The 24,403-nt window shown below is 40.2% G+C and overlaps 2 protein-coding genes across 9 annotated transcripts in view; both read right to left on the bottom strand.

Moving 5' to 3' along the window:
- The window catches only part of LOC127044581 (LIM zinc-binding domain-containing Nebulette), a 557,001-nt gene that overhangs the window by 196,099 nt on the left and 336,499 nt on the right, over window positions 1-24,403 (bottom strand). The gene's annotated exons all lie outside the window — the stretch shown is intronic.
- LOC127044546 (nebulette-like) overlaps window positions 1-24,403 on the bottom strand; it is a 154,394-nt gene that overhangs the window by 15,356 nt on the left and 114,635 nt on the right. For 4 of the 5 annotated variants that reach the window (XM_050939553.1, XM_050939555.1, XM_050939557.1 and 1 more), the window contains 7 exons: window positions 23,607-23,708; window positions 22,311-22,412; window positions 13,275-13,382; window positions 11,143-11,250; window positions 5,103-5,207; window positions 3,781-3,888; window positions 2,058-2,168 (listed from right to left, as the gene is read on the bottom strand). In XM_050939553.1, the coding sequence (XP_050795510.1) occupies window positions 2,058-2,168; window positions 3,781-3,888; window positions 5,103-5,207; window positions 11,143-11,250; window positions 13,275-13,382; window positions 22,311-22,412; window positions 23,607-23,708 (744 nt within the window). The remainder of the gene's footprint in view (window positions 1-2,057; window positions 2,169-3,780; window positions 3,889-5,102; window positions 5,208-11,142; window positions 11,251-13,274; window positions 13,383-22,310; window positions 22,413-23,606; window positions 23,709-24,403) is intronic. The other variant, XM_050939556.1, reaches the window with a different exon arrangement.

Raw genomic sequence — 24,403 nt, 5'->3', positions numbered from 1 at the left:
CACGCACCCTGCCTAGCATGACCCAAACGGTCCCTTTGGCTGCTGTGGGATCCTCAGTTTCTCTGTTATTGGGGCAGGAAGAATAAAATGTTGTTGCTCTGATTATGTGAATCAAGGCCAGTGGAACTGTTTTATGACCGAGGGACTCACCATCAACTAAGTAGCACTCACTAGACAAGGGATATGGGTTCCAAAACCCAGTGAATTGAGAGAGGCTGGGGACAGGTATTTGCATTTGGTGGTGTGGGCTCCTTTTGAGGGTCTGAAACACCAATTGGACCTCCTCCTTTCTCCACTGTTGAATAGAAAAACTAATTTTGATTCCATTAAGAGTCTAGTTACAGGCTGCTGTGCTGAATTACTTTGGGCCAATGGTGCACTAGCACTGGGGCTCCCCTACTATAAGCTGAAATCACTAAAGAGCTAAAATCACTGAGTGCTGTGTTAACTAGTGGGGGAGCCTGAAGGTATTGCTAAGTGGCTGGCACAGCAGAGCAGTTTGTGGGACAATTGGAGCGGCCCATGGGATGGCGAGTGGACTGGAGCAGAGCTGAGCAGTTTTCGGGATGGTTGGAGCGGCCCACGAGATGGCTGGTGGAGTGGAGCGGAGCAGCTGGCAGAACGGAGCAGTTCGTGGGATGGCTGAAGCGGCTCGTGGTGAAGGCTGCAGCAGAACCCCATGAAGAGGCAGGGCAGTGGGCCTCAGACCATGAAAGGTGCCCCTTAACACCCCGCATGTCCCTTCCCCCCATTTCCACTCAGGCTAGGGGGGAAAAACTCTGCAGATAAACTTTTGAACTCTGGGGCTGCACTGATCAGAGACAGAGACTTTGGGGTTGTTGGACTTTGGGGACTTGGGGTGATTTTGGGGTTGTGGACTCAAGAACCAAAGGGAAAGGACACGGCCCAATTTGCTGGGTGGGTCTTTGCTCATGGTTTGGTCTACGAACTCTAGTTGTGGTGTTTTCCCAATTTAATGCTGATGTCATTTACCTCATGTTATTAAACATTTTCTACTACACCGAGACTCTGTGCTTGCGAGAGGGGAAGTATTGCCTCTTTGAGGCACCCAGGGGTGCATGTTAGATTTTCCCAGGTCACTGGGTAGGGGCTCGAGCTGGTTTTGCATTACATTGTTGGGAGGGGACCCCTATGTACTGAACCCGGCCCTTACTGCTATCAACTCGGCCTGGCAGAAGGGTTACACAGTACCTAAGGCATAGCCTCAGACCTGCTCAGTAGTGATATCAGCTCCAGGAATCACCAACCAGACACAAGGACTCTCAATTGAGTCTAATCAGCTCTGTCTTCAAACGCTAGAGAGGGGCAGATGAAATGGTGTCTAGCACCCTTTACGCAGAGTCCACACCACCAGGCAGAAACTCCTGTTCTCACCCACTCTCATCCTCAATGGTATATGGCATCCTTACCCCCTGCTTAGCAAGTGAGGTTCAGTTTAAGGCACACCAAGCACAGGTCTGCTGCCCTTTACTTGTACAATAATTATAACAACATTTCATTACCCCTGCATTCAAATTCTAGAGTGATTTGTAACCCAAAGCCAGCCAGAATGTATTATTTTGACAAAGCAACCCCATCTGCTTGGCACCTAGGCAGAGTAGGTATGTCTATACAAACAGGGTCTGCTCCCAAAGTCTTTTCCCCCAACTCATCACTAGATGTCAGGGGGAGAGGTACGTTTAACACGTACTTTCTTGGCTTGGGTATGCTAGAATTTTTATGTTCATACAGGATTCTTTAGAAAGTATTGATACTGTTGAGAGCACATATATATATAATTTGTATAATAATTACATGTTGCAATAATCTGAATTGGTCAGATATAAAATCATGTGGAATACACAACTAAAGTATGTTGGGAGGTGGCAGCTCTAATAATTCAATGATGCACTGAAATTCTGGATTTCTATCCATGAAGTCACATTCTTATCTAGCTAAATATTAACGTAAATGGTTCATGACCCATTATCTTGTAGCTAGTCTGTTTATCGACCATTTATAGGATAACAAAGAAACAAAAAAAGACCCTGCTTTACCCCTTTCAAAAGTTTGGTGACATGTTGTACATGCAAGAATTCTGGGGTCTTGTCTAAATCCAGTGATGCCTTTCCTTTAAGCCCTTCTTCAAAATCTTTGCGATATGCTTTCTGTTGAAACAGAACAACAGTTACTGATGCATGCTGCTATATGCACATACATATACAGACATATTGCCGGAAGTACATTCTAAATTAGACACAAACTACAAATTCAAATATAAATAAGACACTCTGTAAATTAGTGGTCAAGCTAAGTGGACTGTATTAGGGTCAGAGGGTTTTTAAACTACAACGATTATTTATACATCTGTTACTAGCTGGGTCAGCACTGAATGGCCTCACGGAAGAAATGCACTTTGAGAAAGAATTGGACTATGGTAAGGGGGTTTTGATTGGTGAACAAGGAACAGGAAAGAATCACCTGGACACGATGGAAGAAAGTATGAAGAAAAATGTGAGCAAATGCCACCAATGAGAGGTGTCCAGACAGCAGGGAAGTTAGAGTAAATGAGACCAGAAAGGTAAACAGGACTGAAACTGTGTAGGACTCTTAAACATGAGGACAAGGATCAAGAACCTGATGCAGAGTAAAAGCTTGTGAAGGATTTGACTAGGGAAGTAACATTGCCAAAGCAATGGGGGAAAGAGAATTTTCAGCAGCATTTTGGATAAACTGTAGAGCAGAGTTTTGGAAGCAGGTAGGACAGAGCAGAGGAGATGTATGTGGGCAAAGTAATCTGTTAAGAAAGTATCAAGATAGTATATTTTTCTTTAAAACTACACGAATAAAACAGGAAAGCCAGGAAATCTGCATTTGAAGTCCAAACACCAACCTTACTTCTATGCACCCTGGATTTATAAACCAGAAAGACACTTAAACTGCCCACCTTTCCTCATATACTTTTCCAGTCTGAGTACAGACCATTAGTATTCCCACCCACACCCTATATACTGACAGATAAACCACACATTCACTACATACAGAGCAGAGAAGGAGGGAAATTAAATGAAGTGGTTATCCAGGTGAGGAGTAGAGAGGAAAAAGATGAAAGACTCAGGTTTCTGTTTTAGACAGGAAGGAGAGAAAAAAGTCAGACCTAGGGTCCCACTGACCTAGTATAGGTTCTGCCCAGTTTTACTCTCATTATTTCTAGCTCGCCACATATTGCAGATGACATTCTAAGGCTGTTATAACAATTCCATCAGCACTGGATATGATTAAAAATAGGCTGGGAAGGTGATGTTCAGATGTGGATTAGGTTCAGGGTTTGGGTTTCAAGACCAAACAAAGGCTAGGTTTCAAAGTTCAATTACAATCCTACAAGATGTTCCTGCAAGATTTTGTTTCAATCTAAATTGTAACCAGAAAATAAGTCTCTTCCACTTATGGAACCAACCTTAAATAATGGAGCCATACCTATCTCCTAGAACTGGAAGGGACCCCATAGGATCATTGAGTCCAGCCCCCTGCCTTCACTAGCAGGACCAAGTACTGATTTTGCTCCACATCCCTAAGTGGCCCCCTCAAGGACTGAACTCACAACCCAGGGTTTAGCAGGCCAGTGCTCAAACCACTGAGCTATCCCTAAGCATAGATTTGCATCTGCAAATTAGAATCCAAACCAACCACAGATAAAGAGATCATGATTCACAGTTCAGGTTTTGATCACTTTCTACTTTTTATTTCCTATTATGCAACTCAAACATGTATTGCACCAACCTCACTTTGAATCTTTTGAACATCTTTTGAAACTTGATAAATTGGTGTATCCATGAACTCCATCATTGACCTGCCTTTTGATTTTTCATAATCCTCTTTGTACTTAACCTAAGAAAATAAAATAAATAAATATCCTCCACAACTATAGCAGATGACAAAATGTGATGATTGTTTGATAGGGATGAAGTAAGACAATTCTGTCCTAGCAAAACCCCCTCTCAGAGCTATTGACTTGGATGTTTTTGCCAAGCTCTCTGTGGGTGTAATGGGGCATCCAAACCAGGGAAAGTTTTCTGCTGTAACATATGCCCTTGCCACAATGCTCTAGAGCTCAGGACCAGTGGATTTAGAGGACAGCAGGAATGAAGGACGTGAACTGTATCCTGTATACTCAGCAAAAATAACCTTTTGAGCATATATGAAACCATAAATCAAAACACATTGCCATAAGCCAAAGTTTGTGTAACCAAAAAGCTCATGCAAGCCGAGGGTTCAACCAGCTCCTCAGAACCTGGTGTGGAGACCTGACTTTCTACAGGCACTTTCTTCTGTGGCTCCCCAGCTACTATTCTTAAAGACCCTCTCCTGAAACCTGCACAAGGGGAAAGGGAAGGAAGCCAGAGTTAATCCTTTGCTTCAAAGAGACCTGCTGTTGGTTTTACATTCCATTCCATGTCTACCCTCAGCACTCTCTTTTCTTGTATATGCTTAGGCAGAACAGACAACTTGAATTTGGCCCTAAAGCTTGCTATAAAAATATTGATGGACATAACTCTGTAATATGCTTTTTGATTATAACTTGTGCAGCAAGGAAGCAGACATCTTTCGGCTTGGGATCCTGAACTTTTTATGAGCCTTGTAAATTTATTAATTCTCATCAATTAAAAGTACAACTCAGATTTTTCGACAAGGCTCATGTATGGCCACAAGCATTTATGTTATTCATCCTAATCAGAGAAAGATATGGAAAACATCACAAAGCTAGACACTGAAGGTTTTATCTACTGTGAAACCAAAGGAGTTAAGGACCAAAATGTTACATTCACGGTAGGTGATATTTTAATTTCATGATCTTTTTTAACAATGCAGCAGTGTCTGAATTTAAGAAGTTTTAAAAACCTTCTTCCCTGTTGATGTGTGGCATTAGGCCTCACTCCTGCAACATTCAACATGTAGGAACTCAGTTGCTCCCACTTGCAACCCTAGTCACTTTATATGCATCTCAAATCACTGTAATTTGTCATGGGATTTGTGCATGATTTAGTAACTGTAAGAAAGCTGTTTTTGTCACTTCATAAGGTTTATTTACAATTTGTGTATACCTGACTTTGGAGCACAGCATTTTCTTTGTGATGCATCTGTTCAGTTGTATCCAGGGCAAAATGATAGTGCCCCTTGCTTTTCTCAAAGAGTTTCTTGTATTCATACTGAAACAAAGAATAGCAAAGCATGTTTTTAGATATAAAATTGACTGGTTTCAATTTAAAGACCAACATAAAAGAAACAACATAACATAAAGTACCTAACTCTAATACTGAATCTTAAACAATTAAAAATAACCAAATTTTGGGACAACACATCGTGAAATGAAAACAATGGCAAAAACCAGCCAGAAAGTTCAGAAGAGTTTTTTTTTTAAACATCTGTCTTATTTATACAAATATTAAAGATTTTTGCTTGTGAAAAATAAAGAATTAATATTATTTAGGCTCAGAGGACAAGAAAGCATATTTGATGGTGTCCACTTGCCTCCTAGTGAAAATAATTATAAATTCACACAACATTTACACATATTCTCTTATGGAAACAAATTATATATATATACATATACACATACATACACACATAGAGAACCTGGATATTTAAAGTCCATTCCTCAAGTAATAAAATTAAATACAAAGTAATTTAGGAAAGCAATTGAGATAGGATACATTATTCTTACTATACTAAATTCCAGATGCAGAACTGGTCTTTTGGACAAGTACAAACTCTGTACTTGTCCAATCTGTTTCAAATAACTGTGTTAATTTGAAATTAAATTGTATTAATAACAATAGGAAATCTTAGATCTATTATCTTGTCCATGTTATCTGTGGATTGATGTTTACATGATGTAAGTACAAATAAAATAAAGCATTGAGTACATAAAGCAAGAGCACTCTTTGCTCTTGGTAAATTTTATCCCTTCAAAATATGTACACAGCACTTTATACACTTGAATTTGCATTCTTCAGAAACTCTTTCAAAATAAACAGAAAATATATTACTCACCCCAAAATGTTGTATGAAAATGAAGCTATTATAATCTGAGTTCTGTCTATTCAGTATTTGATCAGTTACAAACCTCAAAGACCTTCTACAATTAGAACAAATGAAGCTAATATAAAAACTGCTAAATTTCAGATTGGTTTTGTGTGAAAATTTAAATCTAGATTTCAAATGATACACAATAAATATCTAGGGAATCTGAGGGCAGAACTTGACCCTTCTATCTCATTTCTCATCTGAAATCAGACATGTAGTGATGTCTATCTCACAAAATCTGCAACTGTGTATTTGTGCATATATGCACATTTCTGGATTTCCCTCTAAATGTTATAACTTATCCTCACAAATACCAGCTTGAATTACATTTTTGCAATAAAATACCGTTAATATGTTTTTGTGGAGCCGTTCACACAAACAATTATTTGCAGAAAATCATTGTCAAAACATGAAATACCGTGTACATTACAATGTATCACACAGGTGACAGGTGTGGATACATCAGGATAAGGATGAACAGAAATACACATTTCAGGGAAGAACTGTGGACTATGTAGAAACTGAAAGGTTCAGTAACTGCTCTTGTAACAGCAGTCGGTATGTCATACTGTAGGTAGGGTAGAAGAAAATTGATCTTGAGACCATCAGGGGCAGAAATGCTGTTCCAGACTGTCATAAACAGACAGTTAAGGGTTAATGCCTCTTTTACTTGTAAAGGGTTAAGAAGTTCACCTAGCCTAGCTGACACCTGACCAGAGGAACCAATGGGGAACAAGATGTTTCAAAAGGAAGGAGGGATGTTTCCTTTGTTTAGAGTCATTTTCAGTTTCAGCCGGAGCAAAAAAGATCAAGGAACAGCCTCTTATCAGAGTAGTAAGTTTTAGAAAAGAATAAATAGGTTTATGTTTATTTTCTTTTGTAACTTGTCTTTGTGCAATTAGGAGAATAATCAAATTTGGGTATTCTTGTGTATACTAAGGTTTTTGCCCAGCGGAACATACTGTGTTTTAAATCTGTTGTCTGTGAGATCAGCTTGTATGCTATCTCCCAGAGTGTTTTTCTTTCTTTTGCCTTTCTTTTCTTTAATTAAAAGCCTTCTTTTTTTAAGAACCTGATTGATTTTTGCCCTGTTTTTTTTAAGATCCAAGGGGATTGGATCTGGACTCACCAGGGACTGGTGGGAGGGGGAAGGAGTAATTCTTCCTTGTTTTAAGATCCAAGGGGTTTGGATCAGTGTTCACCAGGGAATTGGTGGAGGAGTCTCTCAAGGCTACCCAGGGAGGGGAAGGTTTTTGTGGGGGAAGACAGAATTTTCCAGATGACTCAAACATTTGGATGGTGACAGCAAAACCAGATTTAAGCTGGTAATTAAGCTTAGGAGGTTCACATGCAGGTCCTCATATCTGTACTCTAAAATCCAGAGTGGGGGTGAAACCTATGACACAGATATTGAAGCAGACTAGAAGAAGATCTGCTGTTCATTATGGAGAGAGACGGAGGAGGAACACAAAAAAGATGGAATTTTAGAAGCATAGGGAAAGGCTGGAGAATAAATCAAAAATAAGTCAGAGATATGGGACACGGAAAAGATCAAGACCATGAAGGATTCTGAAGACTAAATGTACATCTACACTGCACAACACTGATGGTGGCATGTAGGGTGCATGTAGCTACATGCATTAGTGAAAGGCTCTGACAGGGGGAAGGCAGTGGGGAAAGGCTCTGGTAGTGGAGCCTCCCCCTTGGCAGAGCCTTTCCTTGTTGCCACAGACATGTTCCAGCAGCTTCCTGCTGCAGGGAAAGGCTCTAGCAGCAGGGAGCTGCCAGAGTCTTTCCCCACTGCTGGAGCCTTTTCTTGAGTTGGAGAAAGACTTTGGCAGCAGGGAGGCTGCGGGAAACTACGCTGCTAAAAATAGCTGTGTAGATGGGGAGGGCACTGCTTGGGCATGTAGACAGCAGAAGCAGCTCTAGGCACCAGCAAAGCAAGCAGGTGCTTGGGGCAGTCCATTTGCAGGGGCAGCAGCCAGCAGGGATCCAGCTTGGAAGCTGAGAACCAACAGGGGGCCCTGGGAGCTGTAGTTCCTTGGTTAGCTCCCTGCTTATAGAGCAGTGGTCCCCAACCTTTTCATCTGGCGAGCAACAGACAAAGGACCGCTGCAGCGGTGGAGCACCCGCCGAAATGCCGCCAAATTTCGGTGGCATTTCGGCAGCGACGCCTCTCGATGACACCACTTGCCGTTGACAAGTGACGTCATCGAGAGGCATCGCCGCCGAAATTCGGGAGCGATGCCGCTCGATGATGTCACTTGTTGACGGCAAGTGGTGTCATCGAGAGGCGTCTCCGCCAAAATTCGGGGGCGACGCCTCTCGATGACATCACTTGTCGACGGCAAGCGATGTCATCGAGACGCGTCCCCACCGAAATTCGGGGGCGACGCCTCTCAATGACATCACTTGTTGGCAACAAGCATCATCATCGAGAGGCGTCCACGCTGAAATGCCGCTGAAATTCAGTGGCATTTTGGCAGGTGCTCTCCCGGGGGCCACTGCTATAGAGCCAGCCCTGGAGCAGGGAAAGAACAACATTTCCCAGCATTCCCTTGGCCACTATCACCAGGAAAGGGAGAAGGAAGGAGTATGGTAGCTGAAACTTCATGCTGCAGCTTGCTGTGAATGGAGAGCTCACTGCTAGAGCGGGGTGGCACTGTGAATGGGGAACAAGTGTGCCCAAGGAGTAGAAGGCTTTGCCCCAGATATCCCCTTCAGAAGACATCCCCAGACTGGATTAGGGATACTGGTGAGACCTCACCTTGCAGCCCCCAAAGAAGGAATCGGGTGGACGTGGACTAAATGGACAGTGCCCCTCTCTATCTGAAGCCTAGCAAGGAAGGTATGTGGATCCCACTAGAATTTAAAATGAAAAGTAAGGGAGGGGAGGCTCTACTGGACCTGGACAGCTTTAGATACAGTACCAGGCACTTAGGAGGATTTCCACTTCTGAGCCAGGGAAGCAGAAATTGACTTATCCTTTCCAGATTTAGCTAATATTCAGAAAGGGAATCTAGCCCCTGCCTTCCAGATTTGAGCACCTCAAAATTCAGGAGTGCTCAAGCTCAATTTGGGCAGCTGTTACTTCATTTCTCCCAAAATAAATATACCGATCCACTGTAATTTGTTGTAGAAAAAGTAGGATAAAATTGAGCAAGAAATGCTTCCCAGTGGTTTTTAGGACTGGAATTGCTATTTTCATTAGCTGTTGCTTTTTTTTTTTTTTAATTTTATTTGTTTAAAAGGAAGACAGTGATATTGCATAGGCAAATTCCCTATAGAAACAAAGAGTGGAACAAAAGAATAATAAAGGCATCTCAACTTTTCCTCATTTATGGAGAACAGTCTTAAAATATACATCCATTTATCCTCCAATCACACAAGCTGAAAACTGTTCCACTTTACTACAGTTCTGTAACCATACGGGAACCAATCCTGTCTGTGTTCTGTGCACATCCAAAATTCCTGCTGAATGACCTGCCCTGGGAGCAAGTTACCAGTGACCCAGGGCTGGGGCGGCAGGAGGGGGCAGCGCCCAGGGCTGGGTCAGCAGGGGGGAGCCCAGAGCTGGGGCAGCACAGGGTGTAGGGGGGTGGAGCTCAGGGCTGGGGTGGCAGGGGATTGGGGGGGAAAGCCCAGGGCTGGGATCGCAGGGGGGTGCGGGTCCAGGGGGGGAGAGCCCAGGGCTGGGGCAGCAGAGGTGTGTGGGTCAGGAAGGGAGAGCCCAGGGCTGGGGTGGGGGCAGCCAAAAATTTTTTTGCTTGGGGCGGCAAAAAACCTAGAGCTGGCCCTGGTAGAGAGCCATGTAGTGAACATACCCACAGGATTCAAGTCTTTACTTACCTAAGCAGTGCCTCACTATCTACACTGCAATGTTTACCCATGCTAGGGGGGCATGTAGTGTACGTACTCTACATGCCACTGTAAGGAGCATGTAGATATACCCCAATATATTTTGTACTTGACAGATAGCTAGTGAAGCCCGCTATAGGGGATGGATATGAAGTGTTCTTGTTTCTGATCACAGCCAAGATTAACTACCGGCTTCTGGCCAAAGCATAGTCCAGAGAGTTAACTTTTAGGGAGACCACAAATGTTTCTAGTTGCAGGGATGAAAATCGTGTAGGAACCAACCACTCTTTGGGCAAAGGAATGGTAGAAATCATGTCAGATGAAAATGTTTTATAGGTGAGAGTAGGCAGATATATAGACATTAGGGAATCTGAAGATAAGCTGAGCATCTAGGTTCTTGTCTTATGTGAGATAAGTAGAAGGAGGAAGTTCCAAAGTTCACACTGATGGTGCTCATTTAACTAGCTAGTAAAAAATATCAATTTTAAATGCATTAAACTGAGGGAAGCTACAGTTAAGCCAAACAAGGATGAATAATTTGGTGAGCAGAAAGTGAAGAAGGGCCTAAATCCTGGAGGTCTATAGATCTGGATATGATCAGTACAAAAGTGATAGGCATTCCCTTTCTGAATTTAACCTTGGCTAAGGGAGAAAGATATTGATGCAAAAGAAAAGGGGGCTAAAGAAAGAATGAGTACTTAGAAAAGGAGCAGCTGTGGCGGAATTTCAGTTCACAGAAGGGTAATGCGAAGAAACAGATTCAAACTGGATAGCTGGATTATTTTGTGCCAGAAGCAGGGCTTTACAGCTTACTTAAGAGTAAAATATAAGAAGCAAGAGGAACCAGGCCTTCAGAGGCTATATATAGAGAAATAATACATTGTGATCAAAACCAGGAAGACAGTGCCACGCATGTGATACATTCTGCAGTAAATTAAATAAATGGCAACAAAGAGTCCTGTGGCAATTTATAGATTAACAGACGTATTGGTGCATAAGCTTTTGTCTGACACAGTGGGTATACACCCACGAAAGCTTATGCTCCAATATGTCTGTTAGTCTATAAGGCGCCAGAAGACTCTTTGTTGCTTTTTACAGATCCAGACTAACAGGGCTACCTCTCTGATACTTAAATAAATGGCTACATTTTCCTTTTATAAGTACATTAAAAGGTAATAATTAAAAAAGCCAACTTACATTACTGAGCATTTTGCTGGCATTTAAAGCATGCTCTAAATATAGCAAGTTTGGTAGGTCTGAAGCTGGATTGTGTAGACTTTCCACCATATCTTTTTTGTATTTCACCTGAAAACCAAATACAGAATATAGCAAAGTGAAGACCTGTGAACTATACAGCAAGTTCTATTTATCCTGTACACTACAAAACAAAAAAAGAAAAATCTTATCAAAATGCTTGCATGAGTTATGTGCAATGGCCACTAGGTGGTGCTGATTTACTACTATTTGGAAAAAATCACTATAAAGTGTGGGCTTCCTTTCCACTAGTGAGCAAATATTTTAATAACTACTCAAACATTTCAAAATGGGTAAAGTTAATCAAAACAGATTTTGTAAGACTTTTCAAAACTATAGCAGATATATACATCAGAAATACCTTCTTACTGATTTTTATTTGAATCTTATCTTTAAACATTATTGTTCTTCAGTGTTGGACAATTTATCGTTAACTTTATATTATTCATTGGTAATTCTTGCTTTTCTTCCCTTGAGTCAGATTATTTTTCATCAACTGCTTGTGTGCAAAACAAAAATCTTTATAGAGTAGCTACCCTACGATCACACAGTATTTTGTACATGTATTTTATTTAATACAGTTTGCTTTTAGTAACAAGAATCAATGGAGCCTTAGATGGGAGAGAACCTAATCACGCAATGAAATGGCAAGTCATACACATGCCCAATAGCTGACAGCAGTTTTTCCCAAACTTTTAAAAGTTCAGTTTCCCCTTTGGGAAAACGAAACCAATCAAGCCCCCTGGCACCCTACCTACATTACTACATTCTGCTCCCCAAAATTAAAAATTCTGAAACAAAAATAAAAAATTCTATGCACAATATTTTAAAATTCTGCATATTTTATTTGTTTAAATAACACAACATATTCACACCAGTTTCAATTATATTTGGTCATTTATTTCAAAATACCTGTCAGCAAGTATGTCTAACAAAATAGACAATAAAAAAGATTAATGAAATGCTTTTGATGGATACATTCCTTACTAGACATATTAATATAGAACTCTGAGTAATAATTCATTTAAACTACAAACAGAACCATATTCCCCCCACACCAATTCGTTCTTCATGCAGTTATCCAACCCCGCCCCAGTCTCCTCATACACACATTAGAAAACCCTGGTTAAGATCCTCATAATATAATATGTCCTCTCTTTTCTTACGTTTGGTCTAAACTTTAAAAGTTTCAGCAGCGTAACATTGTTTGCTAGGGGCATGATTTTTTTTTACTATTTTATGGATCTTACTCCACTGACTGGGGCAGAGCATACGGGGCGCTGTACTCTTGCAGTCTTTACAAGTAAAGAGGGAGCAGTCCCTGCACAATTGTGCCTGGCAATTACCCAAACCACACAAAGGGGAAGTAAGATTCCTTGCAACCTCCCTTTCTTTGCCCAGCACCAAAGGGGCCATGTGCAATCTGCCTCTAAATTATCCAGGACCACACTACTGCCTCTAAGAACAGCCCCAATTTATGACACTAACCACATGAAAGCATTGTTAAACATTCTGTCAGCATTGCAGCACCACATGTACATGTGCTTTCTCCCATCTGAGTCTGACTGCAGCAGGCAGTGACATACATGAAATCCCCTAACTGCTTTCCTTTCTTGAAATGCTGCACTTTGGCTCCATCTCCCGGTTCATGTGCATACACAGCAATTCATCAAAATCTTTGGAGCCTCACAAACAAGGAGCTGGGATTTGTCACAGCCTGAGGAGGGTTGCAGGCAGGAAAGGGCTATGAAGGGTGCATTGAAGGCACTATCAGGAGAAGGACTTCATCATAAGTGGGGGTTGAACTGGCTGATGCCCTATATGTATTACTATGCAATGGGTCCCATGGCTCTGAATTCTACTTTCAACCAGCTTTCAAACTAATTTCCATGTTAAACTCCAAATTCAATTTCCCAGCTCTGCAGATGTAGATACAATACATATTGTGAGCTGTTGTTCTTGGTAAATCAAATAAGATGCACAATTGGTTCATAAGAAAATCGTGATGTTTAGAGGATACCAATATCAATATACCGTACATGCTGAGAGGTAGAACACAGAACAACTGCACTTACGTCACTCGCCAAGGTGGATGCCATCTGTGCTTGCTTGAAAGAAGCACTGCCAAGAGGGTTATACTGGTGATTCTTCATTTCCTTATTGAATTGCTCTTTGTATTTAACCTGCCACCAGAGCAAACACATTTTATGTTGAAATGTTACACTGAAAGGAGGCACGAAGAATTGAGAGATTACTGATGAATTTAAATGAAGACACATTCTCCATCCCTAAATCCCCAAACATTACATAATGGTGAAGGTGACAACAAATATGTAGAGAGAAGAGTTCCCCAAGAACATGTTTTATGTAAGAATAGTTTTATGATGTTAATGTATGTTTATAGTAAAAAATGTTTTTACACAAAAGAAATAAAAAGTAATATATTTTCAGTATCACCCACTAACAACACTATTGTTGATAGATGTTCTTATGGACTGGGTACAGGACAGTCGGGCACATCTGGGATCAGACATCCGCTCAAAAATCTCTCCAGGACTATTCACTTGAATTTAGAAGTGAACTCACTTCAGCCACACCTGTGCCCATTATGTTATGATTTTCCACTAACTTTCATCTGACTGAATTTCACTGTCATAGAATTAAACTTTTAGATTTGTACAAACATTTTCACCAAAGTGCTTATATAAACAAAAAATAATAAAACTATTTGATTTATTTGACTAAACACAACTAACAGTTTGAGTAGCAAATACAGACTGTTGAATACTCCAGAGATTTTTTTGTCAAAAATGTAAAATACTTTTGAAGAGATAAATGGGAGGAAATAAAACTATTTGCTCTAACTTATTTCCTCAGTTATAGAGTGAACTGGAGTGAAATTCTGACCTCACTGTAGCTAACATAAGTTTTCCCATTCACGTCAACAAGGCCAATATTTCATCCAGTTTGTAAAAGGCTGCGCAACTGGAGCCCTGAGTTACATTGCCAGCTCTGCAACATATTTCCTTTGTGACCTTTGATAACACACAAACATACAGTCCATTTCACTGGAGTGTTGTGAAGCTAAAATAAATCTCTTTCTGTAAGGTTTGGATTTTTTTTAAAAAGGGGAAAGACGGGGTAAACGATGCGGGCAACCACATTTAAAGTAGATAAACTATTTTTAAAAAGTAAAACATACACCTCAACATTTAATTTAAACCTGCAAAAATAAATTCAGAAAATACTAAACTTCCATCTTCAACCCATCATATCATGCATAGCCAGTACCTGGGTCATCAAACATCTGGAAACTTTACATACAGTGCCTTAATGCTTTGCAACAGCTGAGCATAACAGGGCAAAATAAAGTTCAGCCTTGATTCTGAATTATGTTATTTTTGTGACTATAAATCAGACACCAGATATCTAAACCTACATTACATCCATTATCTTCTGCCACACTCTGCAATTAATATGCAGCGTTTTGTCTTTATTCCCACATCAGTGTCCCATAAAGTGATTAAAACACCTCAAAAGTTCTGTTTTCAAAAATTTAATTTTTTTGTCAAATTTTATAGAGGGAAGAGGGTTTTTTTTAATTAATTATTTTTTTCCATGTTGCAAAATAATCATCCCCCATTTTAGTTTATACCACCGTGTTATATTTAGGTACCACTTCCGATATTTGATTTATAGGAATAACAAAACACAAAAAGCCAGTCACTTGAAAAACAACTCTGCATTATATACATTCAAGAATTTCATTACTGTCAAAGAAACCAGATTTCTCTCTTAAATGAAGCGAATTCCAAAATATTGTATTTTTTTTAAAAAAAAATTTTTGTGAAAACATAAAAAATTTTATAAACTAAGAGACTGCCTGACTCTGGGAATGAATATCTATTGACTTCTGGTTGTTGACCTGTGGCCCTGTTTGATCTCTAAATTTGACATTTTACCCTACTGTTAGTAATGACATTATCGGGTATAATACTGGTATGTTTAATATTTATTAGACTGAAACAAGCTTCGGGGCAAGTAAGAGAACATAAATAATTGGGTTGTTAGGCTTTGCTATAGTAAAAAGGCCTGTTTTAATTAGTGTGAGGCCTGGTGTGATAGGCTTGATTTTTAGGTTAGTTAGTGTATGCTTGAGGACTTAGCCTCAATTCAAGAAGTATACCTTCACATTCTATGTGATAAACAAATGACCCCAGAAGGACAGGTAACACCCTAAGCTTGCAAAAGTTAACTTGAAATAGGGGGACAATTTGTGGGCTTTTGAAATAGTTTGTACTATAGTAACTTTATCAAAGGTAATTTCACATTCACTATAAAAATATATATGGATAAATTATAGGATTTTCCTTATATATATATCTCTCTCTCCCCAGTGTGGCTCCTAATATAAATCTGACAGAACTAGCACTCTGCTGGAAAGCCCAAATTAGTAAGCCACCTAATACACAGGTCAGATCAGTGTGGCAAATGCAACCCTCTTACTATTCCCAGAGGACCAGAGTACATTGTAGAGTCATTGTACATGAATATAAACACTGAATTACTTAGGGCTACATCATATCATCAACAAATGACATCAAGTTGTGCATACAGGCTGAGTACATAATGCGGCCCTTAACATTGTTGCTAAGTGTGAAATCATCAGAGCGAACAGGATCTCTCCATGCAACTGGTTGTCATCCCACAGCTGCTAGGATCTGAGGCCATGGTCAACATGGATTTTGTACTGGTACATTTCAATATAGATATTTCAGTAATAAATTCTCATTAGCATTCTGCAGCGTTGTTTCTAATCATGTCACTGGGGGCAAGCCTGCGTAGGAACGAGTGAATCACAGACCACAATGGACTCCTGACTGGTGCCTATGTGCATGAGTGTCCCAACTTTAAGAGGGCTGTCCACTTATTTGATTGTAAAAGTTCATACTGCAGAGAGTGATCTCTCATTACCTACAGGCCCAGCTGTCTTGTCTTGTTGCATTACATCATTGCCTCCGCTGTCGACTCCAACGCAGCACACATCACTTCAGGGAGAAACGGAAGCAGAAGACTAATGTAACATGACCCCAACAGCATCTGAAGAGCACTCCCAGTAGTATTATAACTCTGATTAGCCACAGCGGAAACATCTTGTGGGATGCTAAACACATATTAGCTTTCTCTTGTTACTTATTTTTCTTTCCCTATTTTTCTCCTTTTTAAGGAAGGGCCAGAAACACGGCTAAGAGAGAGAGGGAGAAGAACGGGCAAATTAAAAAGTCATCAGGGGAATTAGGGGGCAGGATTTGAAAATTGTTTTAGCTTTCTTTTAGAAGAAAGAAGAAATGTAGCATGGAGAAATAAAATGAAATTGAAAGAAAAGATATTAATTAAAAACAAAAACATTCTTAGTTAATTACTTTAAAAAATTCTCAAGATGCCATCCCTAACTATGCTGTCACCTGGGTAGGATGGTGAGCAAGGATGTGGGAGTCAAAATTAAGGATGTTGGTGGAAGCTTATCTATGACTGTCATAAATGTTAAAAAATGACACTAATTATGTGGGTTTAAATCAATGGATATTTATTTACCATCTTAATTAAGGTCTTGTGTTTGTTTATTTCTGTAGTATGGGGGGATTAATTTAAAGAAAATGTGTAGGATTGGCAACCTAATTGTTGCTCAAGAATGAGCAGACTTAGCAGGTCTTTCACATAACAACATCCCTGAAGATCCCACTGGCATCTAATGAAGCTTAGATAAACAATTTTCTCCCTAGCCTTGCACAAACGCTGTAAAAGTCAGTATTGCAGCTGGACAGAAGAGTGTCTTTTGAAGCTCCACAGAAACATTCCAAAATCAAATCTGCAGTTCAAAGCTGTTCAGACAGTGTTCAGTTTCATAAGTGGATGACATCACCCACTGTTCAGATTTACGAAGAACTTACAAAAACCATTCAGCCACTGGGATCCCAGAACATACCAGCATAAACAGCAGACACTTGCAGCAAAAGCATTTCCTCATGATTACACAAAAACATACCAAGAAAATGAAAAACTTGTTAGAGCATAAAGTATGTGAGCATACAGCATGTAAGCATAGAGTTAAATGAAATGTTTAGCTCATCTGGAAAAGTCAGTTCCTCCAATTACTAACTGAGTTTAGGCTAAGAAAGAAAGAGAAAAAAATCTTAGGGCTTCTATTCATGATTTAAACATCCCAGTAATATAGTATTATGTCTACTGATATACCAATATAAAGTATATTTTACACAAAATCCTAGCTCTAATCATTTCCCCCTTAAATAATTAACATCAACTTGATCTGGTGTAAAATACAAATTAATATTCAAAAGAGTTTATTACCAGAAACTAATTATTATACATCATAATGGGAGTATTTAATACTGAATTTTATCAGTGGATTATTTAAAGCTAATTTTAGATAGAATTGAGGAGATTGATCACACTGCACAGTTAAGTGGAGGTGAGAGGGTGATATTATCTAGCTTGCTGGGGGAAAGCATACATATTGCTTTAAGGATGGGGCGGGATAAAGAAGCATGGATGCTGCTGCAGAAGCAAAGCGGGACAGTGTGGCAATGCTGACTCATCCCCAGGGACCAGAAAGGAAAGGAGCTGATAAAGGGCAAGCCCATCAGGAGAAGTCCTTCTTTCCCCAGGCACCGACCATCCCAGTCTTGGAAGTGGCAAAATACCAGGTTTGGTCAGTACCAGCTGTGGGCACTATGCTGGCTGCTCCTTACTTGAGGCGCTGGGAAGGAATTTCTCTCTTACCACCAGATTGGCCAAGGCAGACTGGAGGCTTCTCCACCTTCTCAACAGTGAGTTCAGGGGGGCTTTGTTAGGGTGAGTAGCAAATGAGAGTTAAGACTATGATGTCACAACTCATTATCTAAGTGTGGGGCGGACGTCCAGTGCAGGTATCTGGTACAGAGGGGATACAATGACCAGATAAATGGCTTGATAAATGATTTAAAGGAGTTATTTGTTAAAGGAGTGGAACGGGGGGTGGGAAGGAGGGGAGTTTAAGGTGCTTATGATTGGTATGGAAGGGATCCAACCCCAGCTCCTTTATAGCATACCTTGACCCTCATTTGGGGGGGGATGGTAAGGTTCCAGCAACGGGTTGGCTGGGAACCAGGATGGAATGGGAGGGGCTAATAGAAGCGTCTGGGTAGACATTGAAACGATCATATAATTAACTGCACTGCACACTTTAATCTGCCAGGTAGTCCCAGAGATCTAATAATAAAGTTGTGGCCTAATTAACCATGCCAAGTGTCTCCTGTCTTTCTTCTGGTATAGCCAGACAAAAACATAACCTCACTGTATCAGGACAGAGATTATAATTATAAAATAAAGAATATTCTAAAATATAATATTTGCCTTGTAATAATAATAATAAGAAAACAGATACTAAAGCTCCATTTGTTCACAGGGTCCTATTACGTTTCTGCTTGTCATGTTGATTAAACCATAAGAGGGGGAAAGATGGTGCTGTGGGTAAATTCACTAATCCAGTGACACTACCATTTTGCTGTTGAGTGTCACATGATTTATTTCTTTTTTAAAAGACCATGATTTGGCACAGTCTTGAATGTCAGTCAAACACTATCTTCTTCACTCTGTTCAGCTACCATGCCCTTGTTTCCTTTTTCCCTTGGTTACACCCACACCACCTGACCTCTCTTTGCTCTTCTTGTCTGTACTCATTGCCCACATACATACCACACTAAAACACATCATCTTCTTCCTGTTCTACTTTCACCCGTGTCACCAATGCTCACAATTACATCATGAGTCTTGGAATATTTGATATTTTTCCTGAAGCCTCAGCTCCTGGAGTAATGTGATTACCTGAGAATCTCAGCTTTCATTTGAAAAAAAAAAAAAGTTTATAGCCCTCCTGGCTGCTGTAGTGTGGCATATATATACATACACTCCACCATACATGTGACATAAAAGTGCATCTATGCTACCTTCCCATCCTCTTCTACAGTGAGAGTGCATTCCTCAACTGGCTCATCTGATTTACAATAAGGACAAGCTCCAATGTGTGCTACGATGTTTCAGCAGCTGCTCTGCTCTAGTATGTGCTAATGAAATGTACATTGCACACTATTGGTTCACCATTGCATAGGGTTGCCAGTTTTGGTGGGGAGTATTGCTGGAGGTTTCATCACATGATATAATCCTTAATTAAAGAGTAATCTTTAATTTCTGGAGACTCTAGGACAATCCTGGAGGCCTGGCAACCCTGCCATTGTAGGAAGATCACAAGTGGAATTTAACTTCCATCATAGTTCCTAATAGTCATGTGACTGCATCACAAAGCCTCCAGGAGTTTAGTACAATTAACAGTTTCTGTTCAAGAGAGAATCCCAAGAATAAGAAAGGAAAGATGGAAGTGCATTGAATTTGGGATCTGCATGGTAAAACTTGCCCAGCACCAGCCTAGGCTATAACCAATACTGTTTTATTACTGTGATGGTTACTAACAATCACAGAGGTTGTGCCAATATTTAACACTAAGTTAACATCATGAAATACTTTCCAAGATAAAATGCTATTTTCATATGCTCATCGATATTCTAATCAGTCACTTTGGGGTGACATTTGCCATGCATGGTCTTTGTTCAAAGATGAAATTCAACCATTTCTTGGGATTATAGTTATGTGAAAAATCCCACATTTCTTTTGAGTAACAAAAACTAGACATGCTTTCTTCTTTGGTTTCGTTGTTGCTCTCTGTTTTAAGCATGGCTGCATCAAAAGGAGCTTGAAGTTTGAAAGCTGAAACCTGCTACAGATGCAACTGTCACAGGGAAGCGCAGTATCCCTGTGTAGCAGGGTGCTTACCCTGCTCCTGCTCCTGCCCTGAAGAGCTTAAAACAGCCCTGGGAGAAGGTTGTGGCTGGGAGTTACTAAGATGGGCTGATTGGGAAGTGGCTGCAGCTAGGCCATGCCCCGATCAGGCCCAGCTAGCCCCTATAAGAGGTTGTGAGCCAGGAGCCCAAATAGTCTCTCTCTGTTTGTAGAGGGAGATGGGCCTGGCTGCAAGGAGCTAGACACAGGGTACCTGAGTGAAAGAGGGCTGGGGACAGGCTGAGGAGCTGGGGAGCTCTAGCCTGGAAAGCCCCACGCTGTGGCCTAGCAGAAGGCCAGTGGGTACTAGGGGGTTCCAGGGGGCAGCCCAGGGGTAGGCCAAGGCAGCAGGTCCAAATCCAACCTTGCCAGTGGTGAGTAGGCTGATACTGCAGTCTGCCCCAGGGTGTGGGGCTAGACAATGACTGGCAGTAGCCCTATACTGAGGCAAGGTGGGGATAGAGGGTGGGGGTTTCCCAGGGAGGGAGACCCTGAGAGAAAGGGGTTACCGCTAGGGGGCAGCACCCCACCTAAAAGGGCACCTGCCCAGGGAGGGATACAGGGGCCAGAAGACAGGCAGATCACCAGCCTGCAGAGGGTGCTCCAGAACTGGAACCAAGCTAATTCGCAGAACAGACCAGCAGGAAGTGCTGCAGGGGTGAGTCCTCACGTCCGCACCCTGTTTATAGGACCTGTCCTGACATTTCCCTGATGGATTTATAAAAAAGTGTTTTTGTCCCATTGTTTTGTCACTCTTGCAATTTGAAGATCTGCTGGCCAGCTAAGCTGGTGAAATTGATGACAGGCTGACTGGTCATGTGAACCCGGAAAGCCATCCCACTACAGGACTATCTACACGCACACAACCCACGCAGACTTTCCAGTGAGCTCCCTCACACAGAAAGTGAAGGCACAAGAAGTGCACATTTTCAAAAATCATTCATAAATAATTTAACAAACAACATTTTCTCTGATTCCTAGCACTGATACAGAGACCTAAACAGCTTAGCAAATGTTCCTTTCTATAGAGTGAATGGGAGGGCGCAAGCTGCTTCCAGAGCAGTGAGTGATAACATGCAGTCAAATACCAGCAATCTATTAAACAAGCCTTCCCAGTCAGCAATTAACATTTAATAAATTACAAAGTGGAAGAAAGAAATCTTATTGGAAAACAAAATCCATTTTGAGTTTCAAGGTTGATCTTGACAAAGCAAGTAAAAATTGTTTTAAAAAACATTACAGCTTTGGAGTAACGGTGTTCCTTTAAGAAAAAGGGCAACTTCCCATGAAATTTCTTATTACCCAGCAGACAGCTGCGGGCAATATTTAGTCCTACCAAAAGAAGCATGCCCTCTTTAAAACCAAACACAATACTTTTTCAGCATATAAATTCAGCTACTCATGGCTTTTTAATTCTAGAGAAGACTGATACCACCTAGTCAAATCAAGGGACGTTATGCTCACCTACACAAGGCAGAATTTGCCCCCTGATTTGGAAAATGTTTTGAGTGCAGACTGATTGGATTACTAGTGAGGGATATACCATGGGGCGCTAAAGAACTTGTGAAAAGAATGGCTCAGCATGTTAAAGATGTTTGTTTCTGAACGGGAGTGAACCGCAGCAGTAAAGAATACTAAAAGAGAACAGAAGGTAGAGCCATGGGGCCCAAAATTCTGTGTCTAGTAATCAAATAAAATAATATGAACTAAAGAAACTCCTCCAATTTTGATTCTTTCATTTCCTTGATATTAATGAATAACAGAAACTAAAGATTTTTTTTTATACTGAGGACCGCATTCTGACCCTTTACTCACAATGGCGAACAGTTGCACACACAAAAAGTCAATTACTTCATGGGACTAATCATAGAGTAAGGTACCATGCAAAGTGAGTAAGGATCGCAGAATCTAGCCACAAATTAGAGAGAGTTCATATTTCTGAAATCCTAGAAACTGTGTATAAAATAGCACAACACAGCAGACAAATTGTAATTGAGTCAAACGGTGCATTGTATTTTTGTCTAAAATTTTGTATCTATTGTTTTCTAAGTATCTTAAATTTACCAGTTACTGCAGTTCAGTGTGAAATATTTTTGGAAACAGTCTCTTCTGATTTTCATGCAATTACAGATAATCTTTTAAAAATTAAATATGTGATTATGTTACTAGGAATGAGGTATCTGAATGAAGTCATTGTAGAATGATTGACACAATCTTACTTGGCTTAAAAGTTTAGAAACTTCCTTAGCATGCTCAAAATCTGGTCTTCCGAGTACAGCAGTCTCCTTATTCATTTCTCCTCTTTGTTTCTTATATTCAGCCTTTAAAAAAAGAAATGAATACTACTCACAATTAAACTGTATTTGCTTCTGTTTTACCAAAGGAAATGTAAGCATTATAGTTAACAAAACAGAAAGTATCATTAAGTGACCTGATCTGACACTAGTCTCACTAATGCTCTAATCAGCTCTGAAAAGAAGGCCTTCCCAGGCTTTATCTCTTCTGAAAATGGAAATTTATTTTATTCGAAACACAATGAACTTCACTCACAAGACTCAAGTTTAACAAAATACAGAGCCTAAGCCTGAGAAATAGTGATCTCTCACTGTTCCCAGTAAAGTCAGAGTGAGTTAAAGTGGATCAGCGTTTCTCAAGATCTGGTCCAAAGTTTACATACGATTATTTTTAGAGGCTGAAGATAGTTTTAGAACAAGACTAGGCTCTGAGAGTGCCAGTCTCTTTCAAATAAAGGATCAAATACCACTCTCAGTTATAGCAGTGCAATCCCTTTAAAGTTAATGGAGTTGTATTGGTGTAACAGATGGACTTTGGCCCACAGGGTGGATGATACATGATATTTCTAGCCAAACAAACTCTCCTGCAGATGCACTGCACATTCTTTCTAAAATGTATTGGAAAAGGAACATGCAAATGAACCCACAAAAGATTCTTTGTGACACCTCAAACTATGTCCACTAGCTAAATTAGGATTTTACACTATGAAGGGAGTATAACTCTGGCAGTAGGTATAATACCAAACAACTGACTAGAGCAAAAACATGTCCCAAAGTTATTCAAAACCACGGTGAAGATTTTCAAAAGAGATTAGTGATTTTGGGTGCTTAACTTGAGACACCTTAAATGGGCCTGGTTTTTAGAAAGTACTTAGCGCACACCCTCTGAAAATCAAGCCTCTTTAAGGTGTATCAAATTGGTCAGCTAAAAATTAAGAAACGAAAATCTCTAGTCACCTTTGAAAATCTTGGCTTTACAGTCTCCTGGATACTTTAAATTTTTCTACAATAAAAAAATTAAACTGTATTGCATACTATTACAGTAGCAGCCGCAGCATGCTAGGTACTGTCCCAACATGTAGGAAGACACAGGTGGCTAAATATAAATGTGGGTGTCCAAGTTTGAACACTGTAGCCAGCATTCTTTACACTTTGAAAGAAGATGGAATGAATAAAATAGTAAGTTTTAAAAGTGACAGAAAGAGTTACTGAAAATCATACATTGCTTATTATCTTTGTTATCTTGCTTGCCATCTTTATGTCTGGCCTGTTCAGCACTTCAGTGTATCTGTGTGTATCTTGCACATCTTTCTTATATGATACCTGTCAAACAAAAGACAGTTGTGTTTAAAAAACAGAGTTAGAGTTTATAAATCATATTTAAATGACTTATCAACTCAGCTACCAAAAGCAATAAACCTCCAGATAAAATCATGTATTCCACCCCAGTCCTACTTGACAGAGATTATTTATGCAGTGTTATTGTAGCCATGCTGGTCCCAGGATACTAGAGATACAAGGTGGGTGAGGCAATATCTTTTATTAGATCATCTTCTGTTGGTGAAAGAGAGAAGCTCTTGAGTTTACATGGAGCTCTTCAGAAGAAGCAGCATCAGCTCTGTGTAGACTCAAAAGCTTGTCTCTCTCACCAACAGAAGTTGGTCCAATAAAAGATATTACCTCACCCACCTTGTCTCTCCAGGGATCATTTAGTAAGACCCATACACAGGTTAACAGGATAAAGAAAAAAATTCAGAAATATACAATATAAAGTTAGCATAAAAATGGTTTTGTTTAAAAGACTAGAATAAAGTGCTAGCATTGCAAAGAACCAAATGATTTTGTTAAAAGGCACAGCATTTCAGAAAAATTCCAACAGTGAAAGGAATATGTCTTTTCATATAATCAAACCTTGTCCTATACCCCCCTGTGCTGCACAGAATCCCACAGTCCAGTAGACCTGTACTGTACTGTACAGGAACTGAAATAACTCTCTCAGCTTCAGCACTGTAGTTGGT

This window comes from Gopherus flavomarginatus, chromosome 2 (genome assembly GCF_025201925.1).
Source record: "Gopherus flavomarginatus isolate rGopFla2 chromosome 2, rGopFla2.mat.asm, whole genome shotgun sequence".
NCBI lineage: Eukaryota > Metazoa > Chordata > Testudines > Testudinidae > Gopherus > Gopherus flavomarginatus.
This window is presented reverse-complemented; position numbering and strand designations above follow the sequence as displayed.